The sequence below is a fragment of the Armigeres subalbatus genome, chromosome 3, assembly GCF_024139115.2.
Source record: "Armigeres subalbatus isolate Guangzhou_Male chromosome 3, GZ_Asu_2, whole genome shotgun sequence".
In the NCBI taxonomy this organism is placed as follows: Eukaryota; Metazoa; Arthropoda; class Insecta; order Diptera; family Culicidae; genus Armigeres; species Armigeres subalbatus.
Genome location: NC_085141.1, coordinates 410199591 through 410219973, shown reverse-complemented (window position 1 = coordinate 410219973; position 20383 = coordinate 410199591). Strand labels below are relative to the sequence as shown.

Sequence of the window (20383 nt, the reverse complement as noted above, 5' to 3'; positions counted from 1 at the left end):
TCGGCAGGAAATTTTACAATACGTAAACAAATGTGAAAATAAGACTTATCCATCTACTAGTGTTATTATTCCTTCTTAGTTCTACCTACTTCATTCTTAGTTTTTTTTTCTTTTCTATCTCTATCTTCTCTCTTATGTTTTGCTTCTTCTATCTTCTTTTTTCCTTGTTTCATTTACTTGCTTCCTTCTTTCTTGTTACTTATTTTCTCTTCCTGTCTTATTTTCTTTCAAGGAAAAGATGTTTAATTTTGATACACATAGTTAAGTTTGCCATTTTAAGGTGTTTTTATGAGATATTTCGAAAAAAGATTCGGCTGCCGGTGGGACTTGAACCCACACTATTCCATTACGTACACGGACGTATTACCAATTATACAACAGCTGCCCTTGCGAGAAGTTGTTCCATAAATAGCTAATCTGCTAATCGGCGAATCTGCTTTGGCAACATTTCACACCATTTTCTCTCTACCCAACTATGTGTATCAGAATTGAACAACAGTCGGTTGCGTTTGAATCACAGACATGTGCTTCTATTTGTCGCATTGAGGCGGATTTGCTTCTGCAACGACAATACAGGCCCTCTTGCCACCGAGCGTCCGACCAGCTGCGGTGTGTGATACTGCAGGGTATCATCGTTTCTCTTTTTTCTTGATTGATGGCTTGTGAGGGAAGTCTTTCCTTTTTGCGTACCGTCGTGCGGGGCTTCTTTTAAAAAATCAGGGGCTACTTTGGACATTTTAAAACAAGGATTGTAACGAAAATTATTGTAAAATCGTCATTATCACCAATCGGGTGTCTTGTTGATAGTAGGATGGCAACTTTCTGTTTCAAATTTGGTATTTTCTTCGTTCATTTTTTTCAAAAAATCAAAAATCCAAAGTAGCCCCCGGAGTCAAAAGAAGCCCCGCACGACGGTACAACAAAGTTGTACCAAAAGGCTATATGATCACACCAAAAACGAATTTTTGATAGGGGCACGGAGACCCATAGTGTTATATACTCAGCTCGACTAACTGAGGTGGTGTCTGTATGTGTTCATTTATTCATTTATTCAAACTAAGGCCGAAGTGGCCTGTGCAGTATATAAGAGTCTTCTCCATTCGGCTCGGTCCATGGCTACACGTCGCCAACCACGCAGTCTACGGAGGGTCCGCAAGTCATCTTCCACCTGATCGATCCACCTTGCCCGCTGCGCACCTCGCCTTCTTGTGCCCGTCGGATCGTTGTCGAGAATTATTTTCACCGGGTTACTGTCCGACATTCTGGCTACGTGCCCGGCCCACCGCAGTCTTCCGATTTTCGCGGTGTGAACGATGGATGGTTCTCCCAACAGCTGATGCAACTCGTGGTTCATTCGCCTTCTCCGCGTACCGTCCGCCATCTGCACCCCACCATAGATGGTACGTAGCACTTTCCTTTCGAAAACTCCAAGTGCGCGTTGGTCCTCCACGAGCATCGTCCAGGTCTCGTGTCCGTAGAGGACTACCGGTCTAATGAGCGTTTTGTAGATTGTCATTTTGGTACGGCGGCGAACTCTTTTCGATCGGAGCGTCTTGCGGAGTCCAAAGTACGTACGATTTCCAGCTACTATGCGTTTTCGAATGTCTCTGCTGGTATCATTTTCGCCAATCACCAGTGAGCCCAAGTACACAAATTCTTCTACCACCTCGATTTAGTCACCACCAGGCATTGAAAGCGTGAGTGAAATGGACGAGCATTGATCTAATTCAATCATTCATAGCATCCTATGACAGTGAGTGAACAGTGCTCAGATGGATACCAAACAACGATTATGAGCGATCGCTGTTGCGTAAACAACGAGCAACAGAGTTCGCCAAGCCATACTTGGTATGGTATCCAGGGAACCTACGACTGGAGCATTTGTATTACGCTTGCTCTACTCTCTACTCTACTACTACGCTTGCTCTCTATAAAACCAAAACACATCAGATGTTCTGCTTTATTCACTCTGTTTTCAAGTTGTTGGGATGGAGGAGAGAAAGTATCAAAGCCTCCCCTGCAGTGTATCGGAGTTCCATTCTCATAGCGAACTTAATTTTCCAAAGGTCTGAAAAGATTTTTCTAACAGCGTGTGGTAACAACACTCATTGTTAGGTTATCAAGTGATTTGCCTCACTCAGTTGTCTCCCATTGGTGAGCGATGAAGATCTTTAAACATTGAATCAACGAACGCCAATTTTCAACGATCTAGAGAGCATCAGCGATTAGGCCGCAGTAGAGCATCAAGTTGGCATGAATTTAGCCGATTTTTACCAATGATCTGATTTTTTTCAATGCCTGGTCACCACCGATAGAAACTCGCGGTGGGTGGCTCTCATTGTCTTCTCTTGAACCTCTTCCTATCATGTACTTTGTCTTCGACGTGTTGATGACTAGTCCGATCCGCTTGGCTTCCCTCTTCAGTCTGATGTAGGCTTCCTCCATCTTCTCAAAGTCTGTATGTGTGTATGTGTACAAATTTTGTAGACACAGTTTTTAAAACTTAGCATTGTCCGAATTACTCGCAACAGGTTCCACTCGACGGGGAATCTTGTCCCATTGTTTTCTATTAAAAATTTGCCATATCGGACTATGAGATTAGATCAGTTATGGCCAAAATACTATTTTTTATGTCCAAAACACACTGAAAAATACTCATGAATATTTATTTGTATTTTTTTGCACGAGGTGTTGGTGCCTTTCAACACCACAAGGTGGATTAATCAGGATTCTTTCTTTGTCTTTCTTTGTGGACTTCGTGGCCGTGCGGTTAGCGACGTCAATCGTCTAGACGCATGTGCTGCGGAGTGTGGGTTCGATTCCCGCCCCGGTAAAGAGAAAACTTTTCGTAAAGCGAAAAGCTCTCCACTGGTCCACTGGGTGTTGTGTAAATGTCCTGTCCGTTGTCTCATGCTAGATGTTAAGTGTTCAGTCTGTGCGACCTCTGGTCGAAGACGGTGATTCTGTCTTGTCTTTTATTTTTCATTCTCATCTTTTTTTTTTGCCTTTTTCCTTTTTGTTTTTTTTCCTTATACTTTCTTCTTTTTTCGTCCTTTTCGGCAGCTTCGTCCTTTTCCTATCCCTTCTTTCTTGTTCCTTCTCTTTTATCATTATTCTTTTTTTCATCTTCCTTTTTGCTTCTTCCTTCTAATATCCATCTCCTTTTTCTTCTTGCTAATGCTATCTACCTTCTTTCTTATTTCTTTCTTCTTCATTCTTCCGTCTAATTTCTTCCTTTCTACTTCTTTCTTCATTCTTACTTCTTTCTTCCTTCTTACTGATTTCTTTTTCCCTTTTCTTCAGTCATTTTCCCTCTTATTTCTTTCTTTTTCTTCTTTCCTTCTTTTTTCCTCCTTCTTTGTTTCTTCTATTTTCCTTATTTTTTTATTCTTTATTATGTATTTTATATACTTCATTATTTATCCTGTATTTTTTTATTCTTTATTCTTCATTTTGTATTTTTTGTTCTTCATTCTGTCTTCTTTTTTCTTTATTTTTTAATCTTTCTATTTCATTCTTTGTTCTTCATTGTTCATTATTCTTTCTTTATTAATTATTCTTTACTTTTGCTTCTTTATTTTTTTCTTTATTCTATAATTTTTTAATTTTTATTCTATTCTATTCTCTATTCTTTATTCTGCATTTTTTTTTTCATTTTTATTCTTCATTCCTTATTGTTTATTTAGATTGGATTTGGATTGAACTTGAATTGGATTTAAATTGCATTCGGATTATTTTTTATCCTCTTTTTAGGTGTTTTTTTTGTCTTAAAATTAAGTTCAACGCCATTACATTTGTATTAGATTTGAATTGGATTTGAATCGAATTTGGATTGAATTTGAATTGGATTTGGATTGGATTTGGATTGAATTATGATTGAATTATGATTGAATTTGGATTGTATTTGGATTTGGATTGGATTCGGATTGGATTTGTATTGAATTCGGATTGGATTTGGATTACATTTGGTTCGGTTTTGGATTTGAATTGGATTTTGATTGGATTTGGATTCGGATTGGAATTGAATAAAATTTGGATTGAATTTTAAATGAATTTCGATTGGATTCGGATTGGATTTGGATTGTATTATGATTGAACTAGAATTGGATTCGGATTGGATTTTGTTTGAATTTGGGATTAAACTTCGATTTGGATTGGATATGAATTTGATTTGGATTGATTTGAAATTGAATTCGGATTGGATTTGGATTAGATTCCTATAGGATTTGGATTTGAAATGGGATTAAATTTCGATTTGGATTTGGTTTTGAATTGGATTGGATATGGATTTGATTTGGGTTGAATTGAGATTGGATTGGGATTAGATTCGTATTGGATTTGGATTAGATTCGCATTGGATTTGGTTTGAAATGGGATTGAATTACAATTTGGATTGGATATGGTTTTGATTAGGATTGAATTGGGAATTAATTTGGATTGGATTTGTAGTGGACTTGTATTGGTTTTAGTTGGATTTTAAATAAATTGGATTGGGATTGAATTTTGATCGAATTTGAATTGCATTGGGATTAAATTTTGATTTGGATTGGATTTGGATTTGAATTGGATTGGATATGAATTTGATTTGGATTGAATTGAGATTGAATTTGTATTGGATTTGGATTAGATTCCTATTGGATTTGGATTTGAAATGGGATTAAATTTTTATTTGGATTGGATATGGATTTGATTTGGATTGAATTGGGAATGAATTTGGGTAGGATTTCTATTTGGATTGAATTGAGATAGAATTTGGATTAGATTGGATATGGATGTGACTTGGATTGAATTAAGATTTGGGTTGGATATGGATTAGATGTGGATTGAATTGAGATTGGATTTGAATTAGATTCGTGTTGGATTTAGATTGAAATGGGATTGAATTTCGATTTGGATTGGATATGGATTTGATTTGGATTGAATTGAGAATTAATTTGGATTGATTTGTATTAGTTTTCAATTGGATGTTTAAATAGATTGGATTGGGTTTGGATTTTTATTGAATTTGGATTGCATTGGGAATCAATTGTGATTTGGATTGGATTTGGATTTGATGTGGATTGAATATAACTTTGATTTGGATTTGGATTAGATTCCTATTGAATTTGGATTGAAATGGGATTAAATTTCGATTTGGATTGGGCATGGATTCGAATGAATTTGGGTAGAATTTCGATTTGGATTGAATTGAGATAGAATTTGGATTAGATTGGATATGGATGTGACTTGGATTGAATTAAGATTTGGGTTGGATATGGATTAGATGTGGATTGAATTGAGATTGGATTTGAATTAGATTCGTGTTGGATTTAGATTGAAATGGGATTGAATTTCGATTTGGATTGGATATGGATTTGATTTGGATTGAATTGGGAATTAATTTGGATTGGATTTGTATTAGTTTTCAATTGGATGTTTAAATAGATTGGATTGGGTTTGGATTTTTATTGAATTTGGATTGCATTGGGAATCAATTGCGATTTGGATTGGATTTGGATTTGATGTGGATTGAATATAAATTTGATTTGGATTTGGATTTGATTCCTATTGAATTTGGATTGAAATGGGATTAAATTTCGATTTGGATTGGGCATGGATTCGAATGAATTTGGGTAGGATTTCGATTTGGATTGAATTGAGATAGAATTTTTATTAGACTGGATATGGATTTGATTTGGGTTGAATCGGGATTCAATTTAGATTTGGGTTGGATATGGATTAGATTTGGATGGAATTGGGAATGAATTTGAATTAGATTTGGATAATAGGATCTTGATTTGATTTGGATTGCATTTTGGTTTGATTGCGATAGGATTTGAATTAGTTTTGTATTGGATTGGATTTTGATTGAATTTGGAACGGATTTGGATTGGATATGGATTGAATTGGGAATTAATTTTGATAGGATTTTGATTTGGATTGAATTGAGATTGAATTTGGATTGGATTCGGATTGGATTTGGATTACATTTGGTTTGGTTTTGGATTTGAATTGGATTTTGATTGGATTTGATTTCGATTGAATTTAGATTTGGGTTGGATATTGATTAGATTTCGATTGAATTGGGAATGAATTTGAATTAGATTTGGATTGGCCTTGAATTGAACTTGGATTTGATTTGGATAGGATTGAATTTGGATCGGATTTGGATTGGATATGGATTTGATTTGGATTGAATTGGGAATGAATTTTGATAGGATTTGGATTTGGATTTAACTGAGCTTGAATTTAGTTTGGATTTGGATTGAATTGGATAGGATTTGGATTGAACTTGGATTGGGTTTGGAATGGTTTAGATTGGATTTTGAATGAATTTTGATTGGATTGGATTTGGATGAAATTTCGATTTGGATTGAATATGGATTTGATTGGGATTTGATTTGGATTGAATTGGAAATTAATTTTGATAGTATTTCGGTTTGGATTGAATTGAGATTGAATTTGGGTTGGATTTGGATTGGACTTTTATTTTTAACGTATTGGCTTGGTTTACAGATTGATTTTTTATTCTTTTTTCTTCATTCTTTAATAATATTTATTCTTTATTATTCAATTCTTATTTCTTATCCCTAATCTTTATTCCACTCAACTTCTGATACTTTACAGCCTTCTGTTACTTTCAGGCTTGTGAGATTCTCAGCCTTTTGAGGTCAGCCTTTCGTAGGACACCTTCCTAGTAGTAGTAGTTATATTTAATTATCAGTACACTTATAAAATAAGTACCACTAAAGGATAGAAGATAGGAAAAGGAATAAAAAACAATGTTGAGACACTTTTAGGAAATAGGAAAACACATATGGTTTTCCACCTTTTGTAAATTGTAAGCCACAAGCAGAGACTAAAAATTCATCCTTACTATCTTCTAGGGCGGAAAAGCGCATTCAAAAACTAACCTTCAATGAGTTGATCCTGACGGTGTCTAAGGGGACCATCACTGACGGATGCTTGTCGTCCTGGAAAACGCAATTCCGGAAGGCAAAGGTAGCGTTGTGCGTCTACCAAACATGTTCCTTCACAGGGAAAGACGAGACCGAAATGAGACACCATCACGAGTTTTGCCCGTCGCCGTGCGAACTCTTCGAGTGCAAGCGCTGCAAATTTCAGACGCAATGTATGGATTCATTGGTAAAACATATCAAGATAAGACATCCGGACGTACTGATAACGATGGCGTTGGATGACAGCAGTGGCACCGATGCGAAGATTACTTCTGGATCGGATGATGAGGGAACTTCCGGAGTGGACGACAACGATGATCCATTTGGACTAGGCGAGGACAACGCTAAACCCAAGAGTCGAAAAGCTAAGACTTTATTGAACAGCGGTAAATTACTAACCAGGGAACAGTTCAATGAGGAATGTGATGTGTATCGTGAAAGTAAGTTTTTTCAATAACAGCTTCGGAACACTTGAATTCACCATTTCTTTATTTACAGTGATCCTGGACGAAATTATTCAGCTGAGATCATTAAAATCAGATTTTCATCTGACGGCGCGCGAATGGACTGCCGAATTCCGAAGTAAATACTACTCGCAAACAGTTCTATTTCCGACGTTACTTCCCGATTTGGATGTACGGTTTCTCACGTTCAACATGGTCCAGGATTACATTCCGAAGCGTATCCGTTCCCTGCGGTTTATGACGCGTAGCACAAACCTCTACAATGCCCCGATTCAACCACAAGATTACAACGATAAGTGGCAGCGCTTAGAAACTTTTGCCGGACAGGTTAGCGAGAAAGAGTCAATATTCTACTGTGGAGGACCGGTGGTGGCCTTGGATTGGCTTCCCGTGCCCGAAGGAAGGACTGAGCACCAGATTCTGGCAGTGGCGTGTAAAAATGATTTTGAGGATTTCTACTTGGCGGACCGTATATCCCCGATAAAGTGCCTAATCCAGATCTGGAACGTGGGTTTCCTTGAAAATAAAGAGTAAGTATTTTGTTTTGCTCCAAGTTTTGCACATTTAAACGCTTTCTAAGTGAACATTATTTCTTCATAACGCATAAATAAGTACTATATTAATTTATTTTTTTCTTATCTCCTCCAGAATATCCAACAAAAAAGTGGAGAATTCCAAACCCGCGCTGATGTACTCAATAGCGTGCGACTTTGGTCCGATTTTTGCTTTAAAGTTTTGTCCGAGCGGTTGCTACAATTCCAAAAACACCTCAGAGTACGATCGTTTGGGTCTACTGGCCGCAGCCGGGTCCGATGGAAACGTTCACATCTTTTCGTTGGCTCACAATTACGACCACATGATCTCGAATAGTTACCGGGTGGTGAATTTGAATCCGGTCCTGAAGTTGACCCTTTCATTAGCTGGCGATAGTCAATGCCCACAGTATGATTCCCACAGTGTGGTAAAAATTTCTTGGTCTAAAAATAGGAAACACTCAATCCTAGCTGCAGGTTATTCCAACGGGGCGGTTGCCGTGTGGAATCTTAACTCGACATCACCGATGTTGACCGGCACAAAGAATAACATCCGAGCGTTACTTCCTATCCACAAGCTGTTCATTCCCGACTCATGCATAACGGCTTTGGATCTTCACCATACGGATAATTGTCGTTACCTCATGGTATGCAACGCGGACAGAAAAGTCGCAGTGTACGATCTAAACACTGGCTACCTGCCATTGGAAGTTTGCAGCATGAACGCCCGGAGTAAAGTAACGACGGCTTGCTGGAATACTCACTTCCCACTGATAACAATGGCTTTCGATGATGTGTATGCCATTGACCGGTGCGCTCTGACGTTCCATCAAATTCGTGAAATTGGTCTACGGTTGCATCCACTGTTCACGTTTACGGCGGAAGCAACCGACATGAGTAGCAGTGATCATCTATCGAACCATGTGATTGGTACGGATGGCGGCGATGTGCTGAGCCATAAGCCGCTGGCCTTTATTCATTCCATGGGTCAAAAGAATTCCCATCAGATAAAATACGTAAGTGTGATTATCGGTACATGATTAAATATTTCACTGACATTATTGTCTTATTCTGTAGGTTCTGTCATCCACATTATCGGTGAAGCTCAACGAAGAACAGACGGAAAATTCTTATGCCATGTTCGAGAAAAACTACAGCATTTTATTTTCGGACTTTGACAAGGTAATTTCTTCAAAGCCTTTAAACGACTACACAATCGCTAATCCGTTTTTAACGTTCTGTTTATTCTTCACTCATCCACAGAATCCCTCTCGAATGGATCTTAAATCGCTACAGGTGAAAACGTTCCGGCGTGCCCTGCTGCACGAATATCCCGGTATTCGGGTTAATCAGGTCCAGTGGAATCCTAATGACAAGTCTCACCAGTACTATGCCATTGGGTATCAGGCGGGATTCGTTCGCGTGCGCCCTTTCCGGCTAAAGTGAGTTTGATTCCACTGCATTTTGGATTTTATTTTGCATGTGTAGTAAGTACACAATAAATGATGAATTCGTCATCGAAACTGAAATGGTTTGTGAAAGTGAATCTGGCTACTGTCGACAGTGGATTGAGGATGATTTAGAAAAGGAGACTGATTTGGTATATATTATAGTTTTTTATTATTTTAAAAACAGAGAAGTGATATTTTAGTTCTGAATAAGTTACAAGACGAAAGCAGGTGTATACATTTTTCTTAGTTTTATTTGGCATTGAGTAAACTCGAAAATTCAGACATTAAGCAGAATTAAAGCATACACATTTAAATATCATATGAGAGAGAAGTAATCGCAATCAGACGTACATACGATCCGTAAATACGGATTAATTTATTTATTTTATTGTAATAAAAAAGCAACGTCGAAGCATATTTTCTTTTTTGCAATATGACAAACTTTGATATTTATTGAAACCGAAAGGAAAGAACATCTTAAACCAAATTGTTGCCTATGTTTTCTGTTCCTCGCCTTCTTCTCCTGCTCCCCCAGTTTTCTCAGGGGAGTTAGTAGACGAAGATGTCGTTTCCCCTTCCTCTCCGGTGGAACCTTCCCCGATGGTTCCCAGCTCGCCACCTTCGCCCTGTCCCTCGGCGTTTTGTTCAGCAGTCGGTGTAGTCGAGGTGGCTGATTCCGACGCTGATAGCGAAGTGTCGCTCTTTTTTCCACGACGTTTCTTTTTGTGTTTTTTCTTCGTTTCACCAGCCTCCGCCTCTTCTTCGATATTATCGTAATTCGGTGGAAAAAGAAGGGCGCATTCTTCTTGGCCTTCGACTGCGTTTTGACTGATGTAGCACGGTCCTACAGCCGTTAGTGCCAACATTGCATGGCTGGTAGCTTTGGCAACTTTCAAAATTAGCTTATCGTTGACATTGGGTTTCAAACGGATGTAGCGTTCAGTCTTTTTCGCAATCAGTTCCGCCGTTTTCGGATCACCAGACGTAAAATAACCGTATGCCATTACGTCTCGGTTGAACTTGTTAATCACTTCAAACACGTCTCGCTTCTTGTAGGCGTCGAACACGATACAAATGTGCGGCGGTTCCGGTACCGGGTCTGGACCTAAGAAACTTTCGGTCAACTAAAAAAATATATGTTTGTGAATGTCATGCAAGATCATCAAATCGGTTAAAAAATTAAGTTCTAAAAAATGGATAGAAATCTATGACTCACATGTCTGAACAGCAGATAGAATAGCGCAGCAGTCGCTCTTCGATTGGTAGGGCTCCATACACCCGGAACATATATTTTGGGACATGCTTCTTCATCAAATGTTTCCTTTGATGACGTGCTTTGAGAAATATCAGTTATTGCGACGCTCTTCTTTTTCTTGGGATTTTTGTCCACCATTTTCCAAGACCCATCGTTTGCGTTATAAATCATCTCCAGTGGTTCGATCATGGGTGGAATCACTTTCTCAAGATTACCGTCGTTGTCGAGTACCTCGGTAGGTTCAGTTAGAAAACGTACAAACTCGCCAATAATATCCTCCGGTGCGCGATTCAGATCATCTTGACGCTTCCAGACGTATCCTTGGACTTCTTTATAGAAAATCTGTTCGAACACTTCATCTTCCATTCGGTTTTCACAGTCGAAATGAAGTACTTCCAACATTTTTGGATTCAAATAAACCAAACGTTTTTCTTTGAAGTGCAGCTCGTGTTTCTCGGCATGTTCGTTCAATTTTTTGTACACGTCCTTGTGAACATGCGGCATGAACAAAGTGATTCCCATATCCTGGATGTGCTCCATTATTGTATCAGTCACATTGATTATGTAGTCCCGGCGTTTCTTTATGGCCGCTTCTTTCTCAATTCTCTCGGCTTCATCTTCTATAGCCTTGCGCGCATCTTCGCGTTCCTGTTCCTCGGGGGTCAACTCATGCAGTTCGAAATATTTTCGTTCCACTTCCCCAGCTCGACATTTCAGTTCGATGTCAAGTTCTTCTGTGATGAGGTTGATAAGCTTCGGAACGTTAGTGCCGAACATGAGGTTGACTATTTTGCCATGCTGTACAGTGAAAATAGTTAAATATTTTACTACTATAATAAGAAGCAAACCCTTATGCTGATTTTAATTAGACAATGAATTTATTTAGGGGTAATGACGGCTTTGGCAGGTTTTGTTCTATTATTGGCAGGGGTTTTTTATGACTGATTATGCTCAAATTTGGCCCAAACATTCTTTGCATATCAAAGAATATTGTGGCCAAATTTCATAAAATTCGGTCGACAAAAACCCCCCTGCCAATAATAGAACAAAACTTGCCAAAGCCGTCTGTTCCCCTATTCCTTTATAGGTTGATAATAACAGAAAAGAAAGTGAATTTTTCTTCATATTTGGTTTGATTGATTGTACATTCCCTATACAATAGTAATACAATAGTTCCATCCCATTATTGACAACACCGGTTTTTCCGCACCTTCTAAGAATTTTATAAATTTTTCAAAACGTATTTTAGGTATATTGCTTATATTAACTTGAATAAAAGTAAAAGGTGCAAAAGGTAAAGGTGGAGTTTGCAGCACTTCAGGAGGTCCGATGGTGAGGAACAGGAAAACAGGAAATCTGCACAATTGTCGGTAACAATTGTCGCACAGGTCAGAAGAGAAGTTCTTTCTCCCAGTCATTGGAAAGGAGAATCTCCACGCAACTACCAATGAGAAAAGCCTGAAGCTAGTCAATTTTGCCACAGCTAGAGGAATGGCTATCTTTAGCACCTATATTGGACGCAAGAATATTTAAAAGCACACCTGGAGACACCCAAATGGCGATACGTGTTCTCAAATCGATGTCATAGATTTGACTAATTTCGACTCTGGCTCTGACGAAGGCATAGAAGGACACCCAATTGGAGAAAATTTGAACGCATTGTGGCAACAAGTCCACGAGGCGGTGAATTCAACAGCCACAGAGGTACTTGGTACAGGAGGCGAAGGGGCCATTGGGCGAGAAGTGGAGTGCCCGTAGAGGAAAGGGTACACCTTACAACGGTCATGGCAGGAAGGACAGAGGCGAAGCAATTATCGTCAAGGCTGATCAGGCAGACGTTCTGAAGGCTTTGCAGGGTGATAAAAAGCTCACTGGCCTAGGGGATTATGTCAACTGCATCCGTAGAACGCAGAAAGGCGAGATGATTATCGTCTGGAAGCGGGATGCTGCGCGGAAGAGTTTCGCGTATACAAAGTTGGCAGAAGAGGTGCTGGGTGATGCGGTTCAGGTGATAGGCCCTATGCCTAGTGGTGGTATTCCAATGCCGAGGCCTGGACGAAATTACGGAAGCCGGTGTTCTGGTAGCTGCACTGAGAGATCAGTGTGGCGTTGAAGTCCAGGATACCGCGATTCGGTTGCGGAAAGGTTATGCCGGTCCTGGCACAGTTAACAAACACCCATCCAGTGGGCAGGTCTGTCCAACCTCCAGACGGGCTCGGTCATGCAAGTAGCTCAGCTAAAACTCAACCACTGCGAGGCAGCGCAAGCGCTGCTACAACAGTCGGTGCACGAGAATAAAACATGCCTTTCTACCCGTACCGCATCCCTGCTAAACATAGCAGTTGGGTTGCGAATAGTTCCGGAATAGTGACCATCGGGATTTGCGGGATAGTGTCCGGATATTGTCATCTCCTGATGATGAGGGTTTTGTTATAGCAAAGGTAAACGGAGTTTACTTTTGTAGCTGCTACTGTATATCTTTTTTTTCCAGTAGGGTGGGAATCTGCATCCAGACACCGGTGGGCTACCGGCGAACGGGGTTTAGCTATTGCCGACCCGCTAAAACCACCCTGTTCACAGACCCTGAGTCTCCCCGGAACAGACTTTTCGGCATTACTTCTGGGAGGGGTCCGTGCTACTACGCACGCCCACATACTAGCTACCCACTAGCTTCAAATCACAACTAGTTACCCACTAGTTCCTCTACCTCATAACTAGCTACCCATTAGTTCTACTACTACTTAACCAACTACCCGCTGGTACCTCACCCTCGAGACTAGCTACGCTGCAAGATGCTGGCAATCTGAGTGGTAGCGGCCGAGACCGCGTTCCACTTATCAACCTCTTGACACATCCTCTGGATAAGATTATCCGGAGTAGTGTCCCTCCCGCACACCTCTAGCATTCCGCTTCTAACATCGACGAAACGAGGACATACAAATAGTACGTGCTCGGCAGTTTCGTCGACCCCTGGGCAGTCCGGGCAGACGGGAGAGTCCGTATGCCCAAACCTATGTAGGTACCACCTAAAGCAGCCATGGCCTGACAGGAACTGTGTCAGATGGAAGTGAACTTCCCCATGCCTCCTATTAACCCATCTTGATACGCTAGGTATCAGCCGATGGGTCCACCTACCCTTAGAAGAGTTATCCCAGTCCCGTTGCCACTTGATAGTCGATGTGACTCTAATGGCTTTACGGGCTCCTCTGGTTCCGCGCATGTCGAAGCTCTCCTCGTCTTCCCGTATGACTAGTCCAATGGGTAACATACACGCAATCACACAAGCGGCATCCCGTGATACCGTGCGGTAGGCACTTATCACTCTGAGACACGCTAGCCTGTGTACACTCTCCAGCTCCTGCAGGTTACGTTCGACGCTAAGCGCCGAGGCCCAAGCTGAGGATAGATACTGCAACCCCAGCTAATAACCTGCGTCTGCTCGAGCGCACTCCCGAGCTATTGGACATCATCCTGGATAATGCCGCAATAGCTGTCGAAGCTCTCCTGCAGGCGTAATCTACGTGGTATCAGGTATCAGAACGTCGGCTCCAGGGGCACGTTCACCTCAATTCGGGAGATTTGTGCCATCGCCTTCACAGCCTTTCTCATCACGCACCTGACGGAAAAGGAAGTGAACAAAAGGAAAGGAAATATGGATGGGAGAAAATGGGAAGTTTGGGAAAGGTACCCTTGAAGAGGGCATACAACGTATACAACACGTACAAAAGCTCATAGCTCCTTACCACTACGGGTTATGAACAACAGAATACTTTGAAGGTTAAGGTTTCTGTAGTCAATTTCACTTAGTAAGTGTTTACCAAATATTTGGAAACGCAGTTGCGCATAAACTGGGCAGTTACATATCAGATGATAAGAAGTTCCATAATCGGATTCACAACCATCACAGACAAAAGATTCAACACGTTGAATATTTGCCATGTGATAGTTGAGTCGACAGTGACCTGTCAAGGCCTTGACTAAGACACTGCAATTCTGTTTAGACAGATTAGCTAAATAGTTAGCTACTAACGGAGATGGCTCTCGGATATACAATTTTGTTTGTCGACAAGAATCCAAACTACTCCAATACCGTTTGTGCTGAGTGGAAGCCCAAGAGCTAATCAAACGCTTCACCCAACACTTAGATATTGGAATAGCTGGCTCAGGACCAAAAAGTCTTGTGATGCTCCAGTGCGAGCTAACTCATCAGCTAATTCGTTTCCAGCTATGGAAGAATGGCCAGGCACCCATATAGGCTGCAATGTATTAACTGAATTCAGTTCCTCTATTTGAGTTCGACATGCAATTACTAACTTCGACCTTGAGTTAGCCGAAGCGAGGGCTTTGATAGCTGCTTGACTATCTGAACAGAAGTATATTACTTGCCTATTATGTGCTTCTGCAGTGCGGATTGCACTCCACACATAATGGCAAATATTTCCGCTTGAAAGACAGTGCAGTGTCTACCCAGTGAGTGGGACTGTTCCAATCTTAGCTCACGGGAGTAGACACCTGCACCCGCTCTACCTTCGAAGAGGGAGCCGTCAGTATAACAAACAATGCTGTCCGACATACTTCTCTCCAAATAGCCAGATGTCCACTCATCCCGCGAGGGGAATTGTGTTGAAAATGTCTTATAAGGAAAACTACTAGCGAGTGTGAGATCACTTGGAGCGAGGACTGTTCTGTCCCAATCAACCATGAGTTGTAACAACGAAGTGTGTGTAGAACTGCGGTTTACAGGATTCTCTTCCATGAAACCGAGAACCCATAATCGGTAAGTACAAGAAAGTGCTTCTTGTTTGAGATGTATGTGTAGTGGGACAACGTCGAAAAGAACCTCGAGAGCAGCCGTGGGAGTCGAAGAGAACGCACCAGTCATTGCCATTAGGCACATCCTTTGAAGATGGCCTAATTTAGACTGAATTGTCCTCACTTCACCCTTTTGCCACCACACAAGACATCCATAAGCCAAAATTGGTCGTACAACTGTTGTGTAAATCCATTTGATATATTTAGGTTTAAGACCCCAAGTTTTACCAAAAGTTCGTCGGCATTGGCCTTTTTGACTCTGAACTAAATGTTAGAAGTCCAGGAGAGCTTGGAATCAAGAATTAGTCCCACATATTTTACCTGATCCGTTACATTGATTTCAGAGTCAATGTAATGGGCGAATACCATTACGGTTGCGTTTTTCCGTGAAAAGTACAATAGATGTTTTTTTCGGATTAACCGAAAGGCCATATTGGCGACACCAACTTTCGACTGCCTGAAGAGCGTTTTGCATCAGGTCGAATAAAGTAGTAATACACAAACCGACTATCAATATTAGATAGTCGTCGGCAAATCCATAGGTAGGAAAACCGCCATTATTGAGTAACCTCAATAGCGTATCTGCAACGAGGTTCCACAAAAGTGGAGATAATACCCCCAAGGGGGAGTTCCGCAGACACTTAATTTCCTATTCGCTGCTTGACGTAATGTCGAGTAGAGATGTCGGTTTTAAGCATCTGGTGAATCCATTTGGTAATTATATTAGGTAGCCCATGACAACGTGCGGCTTCCAATATTGCATCGAAAGACACGTTGTCAAAAGCACCCTCAATATCTAAGAACGCACCCAAGCATGATTGCTTTTGAGCAAATGCTTTTTCGATGTCGTAGACAACCTTGTGTAGAAGAGTCACGGTGGACTTTCCAGATTGGTAAGCATGTTGATTAACATGAAGAGGCATGTTTGCCAAACAGTCATCACGAATGTGATGATCGATAATACGTTCTAAGCATTTCAGAAGAAATGAGGTCAGACTGATGGGTCTAAAACTCTTTGCTTCTTCATACGAAGCACGTCCTCCTTTTGGGATAAACTTTACAGTGACATCCCGCCAGGATATGGGAATATACCCAGTAGCAAACTGCATACTAAAAGTTTTTCAAAACATGTTTGATATGCTCAAAACCCTTCTGAAGAAGAACGGGATAGATCCCATCTTCCCCTGGAGATTTGTAAGGAGCAAAACTATTAAGAGCCCATTTAATCGATTCAGTAGTTATGATTCTTCGAGCCTGAGCCCAAGACCCATAACTACATGAAAAGACATCAGGAACATCCGAAGATGCTATATCTACACATCCAGGGAAGTGTGTATCAAATAAGTGCTCTAACGCTTCTTCGTCAGAAGAAGTGTAGTCGCCATTTGGCTTGCGAATTTCACTAACTTCGAAATCCTTGGATCTCGCAAGAATTTTATTAAATCGACTGGCTTCACTCAAATTGGAAACATTTGAACAAAGGTGATCCAGCTGGAAAAACCAGCAGCTCAGCAGATCGTAGAGCCTTCTTGTAAGCTTTGCGAGCCAACTTGAAAGAATCCGTCCCTGCTGAATGACGTCTGTTCCAAATCCTTCTACACTGCTTCCTGAGCTTAGCCAAATCGGAATTTCACCAAGAAGAGGTTCCTCTTGAGGTTTCTACAGAACGCAAGGCAAGCTTCTTCAAAAGCTTCCACGATATGCAACGTTGTAGTATCAACGGCATCATCCAAGTCGGTAGGAGTTTCAATGGATGGTAGATATCCATGAAATTTTGTCGAGAGCAACTCTGTATAGAGATCCCAGTTGGTTGAACGGGGATTTCTAAAACGCAAGGTCTGCGAAGAAACATTCAACTGATCAAAATAGATGTAGCGATGGTCAGATATAGATTCCTCATCTGACACATGCCAATTCGTCAACTCGTGACTGATTCTATTGGAACAGAGAGTTATGTCTAATACTTCTGCTCTATTAGATACCATAAAGGTTGGGCGATTGCCTATGTTAAGTAAACCAAGTTCGGTACTACTTAAGTATTCCATCAAGCTGGAGCCTCTCAGATTGATATCCGAGCTACCCCAGATGATGTGATGAGCATTAGCATCACTGCCGACAATTAGCGGAAGGCCTTTTGAAGTGCAATATATGACAACTCGTTTGAAAGCATCCGTAGGGGATGGTTCATCATGTGGTAAATAAACCGAACAATAGACGTATTTCCTGACGGGGGTTCCGCCAGTTGCATCAATTGTGACGGCACATACATCTCTCGTTGTTAATTCAGAGATAAGTGTAGCAACGATAGCATTGTTAACAAGTACACATGCACGCGGCATTGATCGAGAGTTTGCCATTTCATTACTGAAAGCAGCAAAAACCGGGTTCACTAGGTTTCCTAGGTAGAAGCTACCCTTGCGAAAATAGGGTTCCTGCACCAAAGCCACTTGGGATTTGCCATTTTGCATAAGTCTACAAAGATTAATCGTTGCTGTTCTTTTGTGCTGAAGATTGATTTGAGCTATCCTAACTGTAGCCATTACGAATTACGATAATACACTCCACAACTTCAACATTTATGTGAACAGCAACGATGAAACCAAGTCGGTATCGTATCAAGAACGTCAAGGACGAAACACAGAGTACACTGTGAAAAACGCATAAAGCGAATCCATATAGGTGACAATTAGATGAAAAACTAAATAAAACATACTCATAATCCCACCCTTATTTAACCTCTAGTCGAGATTGAATAAGAGTAGCCGATTATTCCGGAGAAGCAAAAGTCAACTACGCCATAGCTCCGGTTAGCGCAATAAGGGCTCAATACTGTGAAGGGTGCCCTGGTGCTTCACAGGCTCCGTTAGCGGTTAGGTTCTTTTTAGACCCCCTAACCATTCATTCATAGGCACGGTAAGCATAAAGCCGCATCACACCAAGAATTAGGGGTCGCCTGTATGGTGGACTTTTACCACTGGAACAGGCAATCCGTAGCGTTATTCTTAGCCAGACAACCGGCTGCCGACACCACACGGCTATCTAGGCTGTTCGTGAGGAGAAGTTGACATTGACTTTACGTCAACTCTCAATGTGGCCGAACAGCCGCCTTCCCGTATGACTCTTCCCGTATGACTAGTCCAATGGGTAACATACACGCAATCACACAAGCGGCATCCAGTGATACCGTGCGGTAGGCACTTATCACTCTGAGACACGCTAGCCTGTGTACACTCTCCAGCTCCTGCAGGTTACGTTCGACGCTAAGCGCCGAGGCCCAAGCTGGACCGCCGTATCTGAGGATAGATACTGCAACCCCAGCTAATAACCTGCGTCTGCTCGAGCGCACTCCCGAGCTATTGGACATCATCCTGGATAATGCCGCAATAGCTGTCGAAGCTCTCCTGCAGGCGTAATCTACGTGACTGCCGAAGTTCAGTCTATCGTCGATCAGCACCCCGAGGAGCTTCACCTCCCGCTTGGAAATGATCTCACAGTCGCCCACGCGAACCACTGCCTCCTGTACCGACTTACGGTTGTTAACAACAACCAACTCTGTTTTGTGATGAGCTAGCCCCAGCTGCCTTGAGCTCATCCATTCCTCTACTACAGCGATCGCGTGGGCCGCCGTAAGTTCCACTTCCTCAATCGACTCTCCGTAAACCTCCAGCGTTATGTCGTCGGCGAAGCCAACGATCTTAACACCTTGGGAACTTCAGTCTTAAAACACTATCGTACATAGTGTTCCATGGCACCGGGCCCAGGATAGATCCCTGAGGGACTCCTGCGGTGATAGTAGCACTACCCTCCCCTTCATCGGTCTCGTATAAGAGTACGCGATTCTGGAAATAGCTTTCCAAAATGTTGTACAGGCCCACCGGAATGCCCAACCGGAGTAACGAGAGCGCGATGGCATTCCAGCTTGCGCTGTTGAATGCGTTCTTGACGTCGAGCGTCACTATCGCACAGAATCGAGTTCCCCTCCGCTTGCGTTGTATCGCTACTTTCGCAGTTTTCACAACCGAGTTGATAGCATCCACCGTGGACCTACCCTTACGAAACCCAAACTGATTGCTTGACAGGCCGTTCGTAACTTCAGTGTACGGGGTAAGCCTGTTGAGGATAGTCCTCTCAAGAAACTTCTCTGTGGTGTCCAGTAGGCAGATTGGTCTGTACGCCGATGGGTCACCTGGGGGTTTGCCGGGCTTCGGCAACAGCACCAGCTTCTGTCTCTTCCACCTATCGGGGAAACTGCGCTCGTCCAGGCATCTCTGCATGGCTGTCCTGAACATGTCCGGGTTAGCCATGATCGCTGCCTTCAGAGCGAGGTTTGGAACTCCGTCGGGCCCCGGAGCTTTGTTCGTGTCAAGGGTTCGGGCCACCGCAAGCAACTCTTCGTTCGTCACCGCTGCCACTTCAGCCTGCAGCACTCGCGTTCTGCGGTGCTGGAGGTGGCCAAGGACTTGTGGCATGGGACGGGAAGAGAACCTCGATAATGCGATTCAACCTTTCCGGTGACCGTTCGGGAGGCGCCAGCCCCCCTCTGGTCTTCGCCATTACTATCCTGTAGGCATCGCCCCAAAGATTAGCATTGGCGTTCAGGCATAGGTTGTCAAAACACTTCCTCTTACTGCTACTGATAGCCTTGTTAAGTGCCAACTTCGCAGCTTTGAACGTCAAGCGGCGTTCATCCCTCAACTGCTCAGAGCGAGCTCTCTGCATCCTTCGCCTAGCCCTAAGGCAGGTTGACCGAAGGTCTGCGATTGCTGCACTCCACCAGTATGCTGGAGGTCTACCGTTCCTCGGTGGTGCCCTCCTCTGCATACTGGCATCGCATGTACGTGACAGGACAGCTGTCAGTGCGTCCCCTGTAAGACTGTCGGTGTTACCCTCCAGTCCCAGCGCCGCGGTGAAAACTTCGCTGTCGAAGCTT

General features: G+C 42.2%; 2 protein-coding genes across 5 annotated transcripts in view; one reads left to right on the top strand and one right to left on the bottom strand.

The window, feature by feature from the left end:
- LOC134227155 (titin) overlaps nt 1–9818 on the top strand; it is a 31437-nt gene extending 21619 nt beyond the window's left edge. For all 4 annotated transcript variants that reach the window (XM_062708456.1, XM_062708457.1, XM_062708458.1 and 1 more), the window contains exons 4-8: nt 6867–7378; nt 7437–7932; nt 8051–8951; nt 9013–9117; nt 9199–9818. In XM_062708456.1, the coding sequence (XP_062564440.1) occupies nt 6867–7378; nt 7437–7932; nt 8051–8951; nt 9013–9117; nt 9199–9381 (2197 nt within the window). In that variant the 3' untranslated portion in view covers nt 9382–9818. The remainder of the gene's footprint in view (nt 1–6866; nt 7379–7436; nt 7933–8050; nt 8952–9012; nt 9118–9198) is intronic.
- Nucleotides 9804–20383, bottom strand: part of LOC134227157 (uncharacterized) — a 48325-nt gene continuing 37745 nt past the window's right edge. Inside the window, exons 4-5 of the mRNA XM_062708460.1 lie at nt 10603–11439; nt 9804–10510 (exon numbers count right to left, since the gene is read on the bottom strand). Coding sequence (XP_062564444.1) covers nt 9881–10510; nt 10603–11439 — 1467 coding nt within the window. The 3' untranslated portion in view covers nt 9804–9880. The remainder of the gene's footprint in view (nt 10511–10602; nt 11440–20383) is intronic.